Genomic DNA, 12,883 nt, shown 5'->3' on the forward strand with positions numbered 1-12,883 from the left:
AGTATTGCTACTATTTATAAGTTGATTAGTTTATAACCATTTGCGGTAGTACTGTTCCATCCAAAATATTTGTGTTTGCTATTGAGATCCTCTACCACTACAGTCGACACTAACCACTGTTACGACTGTGTTGTTTGTAAAGTTTACATCAGTTACTATGCGCTCGTTTGTATTTGTGTAATTGACGTTAGTTATGGTCAGATTCGATCCATAGATTAGGTGCACACCCTTATTTGGATCTCTGTTATCTGTGCGATCTATCCTGATAGTCGAATAACCCGAATTGAACCCTGAATATTTGCGTTATAAGTCCTTAATCTTACCGCTGACTCACTAGGAAGCAAGAGATTTAATTAATGTGAAGATCTGATATTATTATTAGTTGATTGTGAGGTTTTTGGGATAGTCTTCACATTATTTTATTTCTTATTACTTCATGTAGTTACGCTTCATTCTTACTTATTTGTATTTTAGAACTGGAATATTCTATAAATTCTTACAGTATGAAAATGTTTGGATGTTCAATAACGAATACATATATTTATTTTAACGCCCTCTTCCAAACTTCTGAAGGAAGTGTGTATGATGAAATGTTAATTTACGTAATAATTGAATGTTTAAGGGTATTGTACAATGACCACGTGAGTTTTAGTTTTGTCCACGTCCCTAAATATAGATTGAAAAATATTCAATTATGCTAGTTTTTAATCAAAGTTTAAAGAGAAATTAATATAAATAATAAATCAGCTGTAACAATTATCGAATTAAATGTCAAAAGTTTGAGTTGCGTGTGAATTAGTGATCTACTCATCGAGCATCAAAATCAAATGCAATTTCAGTCCTTTTTAGTTGTATTAATATTATTAAGTTTTTACAATTTTAGGTTCCATAGTTTCAACTTCCAGAATAATACAGAGTCTGAGGTTCTCTTTAACTAAAACGTTTAAGATAGCAATGAATTCGGAAAATCGAGTTGATCGTCGTGATACTAATGATGATGGTACTACTATTACTAACCCCAACAACGGCCTAACTCCATTGCAACGGATGATATCATCATGCTCGGGAGCAGTTATAACGTCTTTGTTTGGTAACTTCTACTTTAGATTTGTTAGCATATGCTTTTTAATATTCTGTTATGAGTAACTTGAAAATTATTATAATAAATTAGCCATATTTAAGAAATGTAAAATTATCGTCATGTGAAAAACTATATTTCTAGAAATTGGAATATTCAAAACACTGCATTATTTTACAGAATTGTGACACTGCATTTGCAGTTTCAATAACTAAAATTTAAAAAAATACTTTGGAATATGTAATACTACTACTAATTATTCATGTTTTGTTCTATACTTGCATGTAATTAACGTATATTAATGATTTGAGAGTTGCTTATTTAAATTATGCATTTGGATAAATGTTTCTAAGTAGAGTATATTTTTGAAATTTTAAGTTAGCTGGTCATAAAATACACTCTACATTACAAAACAAATAGTGACTAAACTTATACAAATAGATCAATTAGTCAGTGTAGTCTACTGTATTTTGCATATTTACATATGTAATACATAAAAAAATTGCCACTTAATGTGTGTTCTAAAATTAGTTATATTTACATGACCATAGTGTATGAACATTATCACATTCATGTTTGTTGCCACATCAAGTCTTTCATTGCAAAGATTATTAACAAAATACTATGTTACAGTATTGATGTATAATTATGATCAGTGTTGCTGTAACAATTTAAGTTACTATTAAAACTGAAATTTATATATTTGAATCATGATATTGAATATGAAGAAGCCATTTCCAAGTATCAAATGGGATAAGATAAAGGTTTGTCAGACAAGTAAATACCATTGTGGTGAAATGATAGAAAAACTGAGAATACATACAATAACAAAAAACAGACCAAGTACTGTTGATTATTTAACATTCTGATAATTTACAAATGTAACACATGTTAATACTTGAAAATCCCACTTGCAACAGCTTAATCTTTATCACTGTCCTTATGTGTAATGATGACAAGATTTTGGCTACACCACAAATGTGGTAAATAGTAAAGGTTGTGTTACCTTGCATTTTACAAACTTTAACCTTATTTCTGGACTACACATATTTATTCAGCCTGGATAGATTAGTGGAATATCATATCACAAGAGCAAATTGGTAAAATACTGTGCAGTCTATCAAGGTTATCCAAAATCTCAAAGAAACAAGAAAGAAACAACCAAGACAAATTTAATCTTGCACATCTAAATACCTCCTCAATAGAAAATTATAAAACTCGGAGTATTGGTACTTATTATTTCATCAGGTTATATAATCTACAACTAAAAAGAAAAAAACTAGCCAGAGAAATAGTTTTACATAAGAACAAGTCTGGGTTACTAATTGTAATTTTTTAAAGATTTTAAGTAATTATTTCATGTAATATACATAAACTTCTGTTTAGAGCAAGCTATCTATGTATAGAAAAACTGAAAATCAATCTGGTATTAAGTATATCTAATTAAATATACTTTTTTCTTACCTTCTTTATATAATGATTAGAATGCATTGTTTCATCAGTTGCCATCTATAAATATTTTTTCTATTTTAAGAATTTTGGGGAAATCATGAAAAATTAAGAGATATGTTTGTTGTATTACTATACATATGTTACATAAAGCACTTTTTTGTAGTTTTATAATGTACCACAAGGTGGCAGGCAGTTTCTCTTAATTTTTATTTATTGCTCTGTTTTATACCCACATTATTGTTGATTGCATGGCTGTGTGATGGACATTTTGTCATTCCAGTTTTCTTGAAAAATAAATGGTGTGAAGAAAGATATTCTTTAAATAGACCGTGGGTATGAAGAACTCTTGATTCTGGACAATGTTTTTGTATTGTTTGTAACTGCTGTCTGGATTATGGAACAATGGCAAAGGGGTGTTTTGTAATCACCATACTAAAGAGGAATAGTGTGTCAAGTTATTTTCAGCACAGGTAAGTAACCAAAACCTTCCATGAGTTGAGATACAAGTGCTTACAAGTCCAGTCAAGAAAGCTTGGCTGAGGAAGAGCAAAGAAAGATTCCAAACAACCAGAAAATTGATGAAAGTCAGCAAAAAACCCTTCTAAGACACAGCTGTTGTGCTGAATTCAGTGTTGAAGTCCAGAAATATAGTGACAAAAACATGCAAGATAAAAATATCTCTACAGTGGAGTTCACTGTTACTTTGCAATATACCGCTGCAAGTAAAAAGTCTGAGAAAAAAAGTAACAAATAAACAGGGCTACCTTTCACTAAGTGCTGAGGAGTTATCAGCCAGGTCAGTAAAGTCCAGAATGCTGACAGTAACCTCAATTATGGACTGGATTAAGACTGCAGGAATGAGTGGAAGCCATTTGGCCCATCTTGATCACATGGTTGTTGATCCAAGAATCTCATTAAGCTGTTTATTGAAGGAACCCAGAGATTTGACATCAACAACATGGCTGGACAATCTATCAATATATGTATACAATTAAAAGGATTAAAACATGGACTTGCCCTAAAAATACTTTACATCTGTTTTAGTGTTCTATAACACCTATTTCATGGAACATTGAAACAGTCTTTTTTTAGGGCAAGTCCCTGTTTTAATAACTATTTATTGTGTAATGATTTTAATGTTGTATTCCTTTTAGTTGTTGTGTGTGTGTGTGTATATATATATATATATATATATATATATTACACAAGTATTGTTTTAAATTATTTATGGATGGACAACTTATTCCAGAAATTCAATTTCCAAATAGCCTCAGTGAGACCTATTTTTAGTTTTGGTTTCAAGACAATAAGAGCAGAAGGCTCCTGTGTATAATCTGTCTTTCTTTATTTAAGAAATCTTTTAAACTTTTGTTTGCACTATTGTGTACATTATGTAATATTCTAACCAATACTGTTGACAAAAGTAACAATAAAGAAATAATAGTTTACAGAACACAAGCTATTAGCTTCAAGTACTGTCATTATTTTTTGTTTTAAAAATCTATAAACTGAATCTTATCACTTTTGATCTTGTGAAAAAGTGCAATTGTTCAAACCTCTCAAAAGTTTGAAAATTAACTTACTTTACTAATTCTTCCACACACTATTTCAGCATATTGGTACTTTCCTGTAGTAATGGGATCAAAACTAAAACCTTGTCAATCTTGTACATGAAGGCAATAACCTTGTTGGCCTTTAGATGGATCTCTGAATTCTTCTTGATCTTTGCACACCTTAACACTTGTATCTATCTTTATTTTTCTACAACACCGTTGAACATCTTGCATAAAAAGGAAGTTTTCTTTTTCCCAATTATCGTACTAAATTTCTTAATGTATGAAATCATATTTCATTTCTAGACAAGATCCTTTTAAAGAAGAGAAGCAGTTTCATTTGAATTAGCTCTACTCAACATGTTTATCATCAGTTAATTTGAAGATATCCAAGAAGCTAACTAAATTGCTAGTATAAATAATGAACAACAAAAGCACCAAAACAGAACCCTGAGGGTCAACAATATTACATGTTGTCAGTTGGAAAAGATGCCTTTCTATCAACACTGCTTTTTTACCAAACAGTAAGCCAATTTTTTATCCACTTCTCAGCTTTATCACCAGTTCCATACACATCCAACTTGTTAGAAAAATACCTTGTAGAGCACTTAATCAAATGTTTTCTTAATTAATTAATTAATTGATTAGTACAGTTTTCCTTAAATCATGGTACATACAAACAAAAAAGGGTTGGTGGTGGGTGTTGGTTGCCAGGTGGTTACCCTTTCTTCAGCCAATAGCTCAATTAGTGACAGTGACATATAACCTTAGTAGCTTTGCTGTAACAAAGATAAGTGAGCAAGCTTGGTGGAAGTATCTTGATTACTTGGATAATTGGAATGATCAAAAATAGAACTAATCAAAAACACTCAGTAAGTTGATTATTTTCATGACAATAAATTTAATTATAATTTAGTTTAACCAATTGTTGGAAAAATCAAAACAGTAATAATCAGAAACACTGATTTAGATTTAATCTATTAGTTTACATGATACTAATTGATGTAATCACTATTCATAATTAATTGATTAAATTGCTTAGCTCTAGTCAAGATATCAGCTAAAATGCCCTCTTCCAAAACAAGCAGAAGTCCTTCAAAGAAACATTTCCTGAAACCAAGCTAAGAATCGTAAATTAATGGTAGATTTTCAAAGGCTTTTCTAAATTATTTCTCAAAATATATTCAAAGACCATGATAAAAGCCATATAATTTAAAAGTTTTGACATGGCTTGACTAGGTAATGCAAAAACTTTATTATAGATGTACGACGTTTCGACATTTTGTAATAAAGTTTTGTCGTTACCTGGTCAAGCCGTCTAAAAACTTTTATTTTCTAAAACGTTATCCAGCCTTATAATTTACTCCTATTTTTCTTTTAGTTCATTATTTTTAAGAATTAAATTCATTTTAGTAATTTTCCAATCACCTGAAATTTCCCCTAGTCAAAAGACTACTGAAAAAGAAAAGCTAAATCCTCACTAGCTCTTTATTAAGCATTTTCAGTGTTTTAATATACATCTCATCTGATTTGAGATTTTTACTCAAAATATAACTCATATTTTCTGAGCTTTCCTAATACAGTTTTATTCACCGGAAATACCAAAAAGAGAAGGTACAATCCTTCTGAATTTTAAAGATATTGATCATTTTGGGAAACTCTTATTCAGTGCTAAAGATATTGGTAAGAAAGCTGTTTAATGTTTGACTTTATCACTTTCTTTCATTTTCAGGTTCTTTTAGGAATCTGAAAGAGAGTATTATCTTTGACTATCTGAGTAATGTGTAGTGGTTAATGTGAATATAAAATCCCATAAAATCAAATTTAATATTGTCAGCAAAGAGCTTCATAATCCTTCGTACATGTATCTGCAGTAATTGTGTCTTTGTTTTAGTTTGATAAACCCTGGCATCACTCATTTGACCAGTAAATTTAGTATTTTTTTGTAAGCTTGGTATTTTTCATATATTAAATAATTCCTTTTATATGTTTAAGGGAGGACTTTTGGTTGAAACACCAGATTTTGAAAGGAAGTCATTTCTTTTCAGTTATCTTGATTTAACTGATAATAACATTCCAAGTAACATCATAATTTTTCCCATTTTGTACAAAACTAGAATTGTTATTGTGATAAAGTATTGTACTTCTTGGATTTGGTTGCTTGTTCAGATTTTACAAGTTGCATTCTTTCACGATCAGATAAATAATGAATGAGAGGCATAGAGTTACACACAATGACGTGTGCACTAATGTCATATTGTCCAAAATGCTGTGAAAGAAAGTTATGTTAAGAACTGCGGTGATAAGTATATTTGTTCCTGGATTTAAATTGCTTAATACGTGGCAAAAATGGAATTTAACTAAAACATCTTCTTTATGAAGGAATATCTATTGGATACATTAGATAATAACATACATGTTCAGTACTTTTATATGTACAAATGTTCTGCATATCAAGAAATATCTTATGGTGTGAAAATAATAAAAAAAAGTTAATTTATGTTCTCTTTATTTCACACCTACAAAAGAAGTGTTGAAATATGTAATTAATCATATCTTTGTTTTATTTTATATGTGAGATTACAAAACAAATGGAACTTTGGGAATGGTATTAATTTTCAACTTTATTTTAGTTACTCCTCTTGATGTTGTGAAAATTCGGCTCCAAGCTCAGCAAAAGGAATTCATACGGAATAAATGTTTCCTCTATTGCAATGGTTTGATGGAACACTTGTGTTTTTGTTTAAATGGAAATGGGAATTCCAATGGAAATGGGCCGGTAACTTCACCACACTGGTATAGAAGACCTGGTCATTTTACTGGAACTTTGGTAATTGATTTTTTTGGTGTTTTATTAAATGTGGTGTATCATACATGTAAATCTTAATTATTTTTTAATGTGTAACTAAGTAAGAATAATTAAATAATGTTGTAGCATACACAAACACATGCACATAGATTAAATTTTGTCTATTATATACACAAACCAGTGTTTGAGTCATAGTGAAACACACATGAATGGCATTCCAGCACTTTTTAAAACCTCTGACAATAAATACAATCTTTTTTTTTTAGAGCAAACTATGTTCAAACTTGACTACACACGTGAATATGTATCAAAGAATATCACTGTCAATAGTATTGACTCATTCTGGATGTTGCAACAGAAAACTTGCACTGCCTGAACATAAAACAAAATGAAACATTGGGTATTTTTGTCAGTTTATTGTGTATGTTCAACATTTTCCATAGATGTTTCTCAATTTACATTTCCTTTAGGCTCAATAAACATCAAATGTATAAGGGGTAAATAGACAATCTTATTATTTTAAATAAACTAATACACACTGTTGGTGAAGCAAATGGTAAAACTGTACTGCACGTGCTTCTCCTTTTTCACTCTGTTACGATAGAAGTGTATTGGTTATTATTATTTATACCCTTGAAGCATACACTTGCAATACAGTATGATCAGCTGATTAGTTTGCAATTATAAAAATAGATAGAATGCTGAAAAAATGTCTTCCAAACAGAAACCTTAGTTTTGCAATGTCACTAATTTTTGAAAAAATTTTTCAAATTTTTAGTTTCTTTTGCATTAACTTATTATTTAATTTTTTAACTTTGAAGTGTTTTTATTTTATTTGTAACTTTTTGAAATTATAGTGTGTTTCAGCACTTTTTTTGTGGAGGGAGGGGGAACTTGAGCACTGACACAAAGTAATGTGAAATCTTACTTAACTGTCATCTAATGTAAACAATGTTGGAAGTAATCTATAGTTACAGTAAAAATATTTCTTACTGAAACTTCATAGAATTTTCTTCACTACAAGCTAAGATTAAGTAAAATGATTAAAAAAATCCACTTAGTGTATTCTGTTGTGGGCTACTCTCAATTAAATAAGTGTCCAATTTTGTATTCTCCAATTTTTGTATGTGTGGTTAGTAGTACAACTAGCATGACTGTTACTTGTACGTGTTTTCTTCAAGTTTTTACAGGACATTGAAATTCTGGAAAGTCATGGAAAATAGCTATAAACTTTTGGTACTGGAAATCCTAAAATAAAATGGATTTTTTTAAATGTTGGTCCTGGAAAAGTCCTGACATTTCAGTTTCAATAAAAAAATGTCTTTATGAAATGATTCACTTTTTTTTTTTTGTGGAGAAATAGAAAAACAAAAAATCAGCTTTTATTATATTTTATGTTGGTCATTGTAAGTCTCGTATCTTTCGAAACATGAGACAGTTGCAGTTTTTGCTGGTGAACTCATTTTGTGAACAAAAATGCAAATTCAATCCATGGCAAGATTTGAGAGCTCTGGAAATCTGATTATTGGTTCTGGAGTTTTCTTTTGCAAAGTCCACATGAACCCTGTTTCTTGTACATACCTGTTTGCTTCTGATTTGTTAAGTTGTATGCATTGTTATGGTGTCCACTGATGTCTTTAAGGTACATGTCCTTTTTTGGTGGTTTTTCAAGAGACAGCCAGTGTTTTACCTACAAATATCAGTATCTTGAAGAAACATATTTTTTTATCAAATTATTATCTTAAGCAATTTGTATTTTCATCTACATTTATATGGACATCACCTATAATAGTGAAATATTATAATACAAAACCTTTGCTGTTATAATGAAACTTCTGTAATTTTAATATTTTAAGAAACTTGAAAAAATAATATTTTTTTTATTTTTGTTTAATCTTTTGATCAGGATGCATTTATCAAAATTACTAGAACAGAGGGATTAAGTTCTTTATGGAGTGGGCTTCCACCTACATTGTAAGTTATATCTTCTACTTTTTTGTATTTAGTTTCTGTATTGAAAATTTGTTGCTTAGCGTTATGTCCAAATAAACTATTAATAGTGAGAGCATCCAACTGATGAATGACTGCAGTGTAGCTGCTATAAGTGTTGTATTTTTCAAAATTATTTAAACCAAATACATTAGCACAAGTTGAACCTTTTATGTATTTTTTTGAATGATACCTTAATAACAGCCTAATAGTTTATTATATGTGTGTGTACGTATGTTACCACTGTAATTGTAGACCTGAGCTTAACTTGATTTTATTAATATGCTAATTTATCATAAGAAATTGAATTTTAGGCTAAATGTATAACAAATATGCTTTACTTATGAGGATGAAAAAAGTACAGTTGAAACATGAAAGTGAGTTTTAAAAGGAGGCTGTTGATGGCCTCAATAAATGTTTTAATTTTCAACAAAGTTAACCTTGCATTTTATTTATTGATTTCATTTTAACTTTTACACACAAATTCAATAAAGTGACTGAAGAAACTATCTTGTAAAAGAATGAAATGTCTACTTATGTACTACAGATGAAGCATTGCCATATTAAGACATAATTATGTTGTGAACTAAAGAAAACGAGGTAAAATGAAAAATTTGAAGCACAATTAAATCAGAAATATGCCAGTAGTTATGATGACAACAAGATAAACATGATCATTCATACTTACTTGTCAGACATTATCCATAAAAAGGTTTAATAGAAATATTTATTCAGTCTTACATGTATATAAAAAATTTAAGAGAACTGATGTAGTTGTACTTCTGCATGTGCCATATTTATTTATACATTTGTCATATTTTACAGTGTACATTACAACAGATAAACACAAATTATTTTTAACTTTGTTGAAATTTTTTCCCTCTTTTATCAATTTTTTTAATTGCTTGCAGTTTAAGCCTTTTTTTTGTTATCACTGTTATTTTTGAGTTTCTACTAAGTTTTGAAATTCTTAAAGTATCGTGTTTTTTCTAGAGTATTTTTGTTAAACTACATTTAATAAAACTCAGTTTAGTACATTTTCATACACGTTAGTTTACTCTATAACATCCTCTTCACATATTCCTAACATATACATAAGTGTATGTTCTGTTTATTTAAAAAATATACTGCAAATGTAAAAAATTAGTTTGTAAACAATTGGTGGAAATTCCTCTTGTGGAAATGATTTAAGTACACGTACTAAACAAACAGCCCAAGCATGAATCAGCAAAAATTTGGTTTTGGCACATGCCTAAGAAAAGACTTTGTAATTTCATTTTCATCATCTTGCATTTTTAATTTATTCACACAAATGTTTACTAATTTTTAAACCCACTAGTTAACTACATTTTCACTTAAACTTTTACTACATTGTAAATCTTTATATTATGTTTAAACGTTGTATAAGCAGAACTACATAAATATGTATTATTTCTCTCCTTTTATGAATTCTTATTAAACATTTCATAATAAAAATGAATTCCCTTAGGTGGAAAAATTGTTTTTTTTTGGTTATAACTGTTATTGGACAATTCTTCAAAAACATAAATTAACCCTTTTTATTGTTTTTTTTTCCATTCATACATGTGCCATTGCTGCGTGTCTGGTATTTGTTTGTTTTTTTATATGGAAAATTAGATAATCTCATATTTTAAGGTGATGGCTGTTAAGATACTTATAAGCTGTAAAAAATTGTAATTATGATGTTATTCTTTAAGATTAATACAGGTGTTTTTCTTCACTTTTTGAATAAGTTGAAATATGCTGTAGAGTGTAGTATAAATATCTTATTTTTTTCATACAGCATACATGTTTCCAACCTGTAATAAGGTACAGAATATTTTACAATATTTATGTTACGGAGTTTAAGAAACATCCAGTGTTTTAGTGTTAACAGTACATATATTCCTATTTTCTTTTTTTTCCTAAAAGAGTTATGGCTGTTCCTGCAACTGTGATTTACTTCACCTTGTATGACCAACTTCGTGATTATCTAGTACACAATTTCACAGCTCCAAAACAGCCAGTATGGGTTCCTATGGTGTCTGGGGCAGCTGCAAGAGGTATGAATTAATTTCTGTATTTGTAAAGTTGACATATAATTTGATGCTAGAAACATGTGATTTAATTTCTCCATTGTTGTGGGTGTTATTAAGAAACTATTAAATTAAATCTGAAAACTAAGGAAAGGTGTAGTGCTGTGACATATAATTTACATATTGATGAACTATCTTAGTTTAGTTACTTGGAATTTAATGCATTAGGAGTACTGTTCTGACATTCGTAGTAGATTTGTGTTAATTATGTACTGATTTTATAGGTTGTAAACATATATAAGAATATACATTACATGAAATCAGGTTCACCTAAACCTGAAAGACAATATTAGTAAATACATACTACATCTGTGTGTGTGTGTATATTTATATATATATATATATATATATTGTTACGTCTATGGTTAATTTTCCATAGAAATTCTTTCCGAAAAACTTCAGCAATACACTTAATTTCCACAGTCAGTTTAACTTAAACAAATGCTATAATTTACAACGAACGATTCACGCACTTTACCGTGCTTGACTCAATTGTCCATCTCTATCTCTGTCTGCAATTCAATTCCATTGTTCCCATCACTTCTTACCGGTCTTATATATACAAAAAGTGTACATCTCATCTCTTCGTGAATCTTCTAGAAACTCATCATGTGTTACCAGCATCACGTGACTTCCGCTATCGTAACACTGCCCTTTCCTTAGTATTGTTCATCCCGAACAATAGCCACTTAATTTAAACCAATAGATAACTAACAATAACTTAATTAAATGTACAGAATTTATAAACACTACAAACACAAAAATTAAAATTCAACAGTCTCTTAATTTTACGGGACGTATCTTCTTCCGTACTGGCTTCTGCTTCACGTGAGGTTCATCTGCTCCATCAGAAATTGTCCTATCATCAGTAATAGTCACATCAGTGGTAGTAACTTCATGAAGGGCTTCAACAGTGTCCTTTTCAGGTGACACGTCTTCAGCGGCATCTTTTGTTCCTTTGTTCACTCTATTTCAACTGAAATGTCCTGGACCATGATAATGCCAAAGCCTGTTGGCATGCACCACCGTTGGCTTACCTTGCCGACCACATTTTATCCGGAAAGTCAAGTCTGAGAGACGATCCACTATGTCATATGGGCCTTCCCATGGAGATGACAACTTAGGAGACTTCCTGGGATTATACAACCACACATTGTGTCCTGGTACAAAGCTAACTTCAGTAGATCTCTTATCATAAGATAACTTCATCGAATCAGCAGACGTTTTCAAGTTTGAATGCATTTGATGGTGAATATTATCCATTCTTTCCGATAACACTTTCACGAATTCTGACACACTTTCAGGCAACTCTTCATAAGGTGGGCATCCTGTTAACAGATCCACTGGCAACCGAAGTTCCCAACCAAACATCAACTTTGCTGGAGTGTATCCAGTGGTTTCATGCTCTGCTGTCCTATAGGCCATCAACAGTGGAGGGAGTAAGACATCCCAGTCATCTTGGCAGCTATTACAAAACTTTGCCAATTCCTGTCCCAGTGTCCAGTTGTTCTGGTCTTTCGTATGGCAAACAACTTGCAGCATTCATGGAGCACAGCTGATTTAAAGTTATGGCCTTGATCTGAATGCAGTTCATATGGCATATCAAATCTGAGGAAGAAATCACTAACAGCCGAAGCTACAGTTGTAGCTTCCTGATTTGGTATTGCATATGCCTCAGGCCACTTGGTGAAATAATCCATCACCACACAAATGTACCTGTTTCCAGCACGAGTTTGGGGCAAAGGACCAGCAGTGTCAACAGCTAATCTTTCCGTTGGTGCGCCAGCTTGATATAACTTCATTGGAGCACATCCCTCATGCTTGGGTCCCATTTTAGCACAACATGTACTGCATGTCCTGCACCATTCATCCACATCTTGCCTCATACCTATCCAGTAAAATCTCT

At 30.7% G+C, this 12,883-nt stretch overlaps 1 protein-coding gene across 1 annotated transcript in view; it reads left to right on the top strand.

Annotated features, from left to right (window-relative positions):
• The first annotated feature begins 586 nt into the window (after window positions 1-586).
• Window positions 587-12,883, top strand: part of LOC106467789 (solute carrier family 25 member 40-like) — a 31,965-nt gene continuing 19,668 nt past the window's right edge. Inside the window, exons 1-5 of the mRNA XM_022395982.1 lie at window positions 587-641; window positions 884-1,090; window positions 6,717-6,913; window positions 8,799-8,866; window positions 10,814-10,944. Coding sequence (XP_022251690.1) covers window positions 955-1,090; window positions 6,717-6,913; window positions 8,799-8,866; window positions 10,814-10,944 — 532 coding nt within the window. The 5' untranslated portion in view covers window positions 587-641; window positions 884-954. The remainder of the gene's footprint in view (window positions 642-883; window positions 1,091-6,716; window positions 6,914-8,798; window positions 8,867-10,813; window positions 10,945-12,883) is intronic.

Source organism: Limulus polyphemus, unplaced genomic scaffold (assembly GCF_000517525.1).
Source record: "Limulus polyphemus unplaced genomic scaffold, Limulus_polyphemus-2.1.2 Scaffold2740, whole genome shotgun sequence".
Taxonomy (NCBI): domain Eukaryota; kingdom Metazoa; phylum Arthropoda; class Merostomata; order Xiphosura; family Limulidae; genus Limulus; species Limulus polyphemus.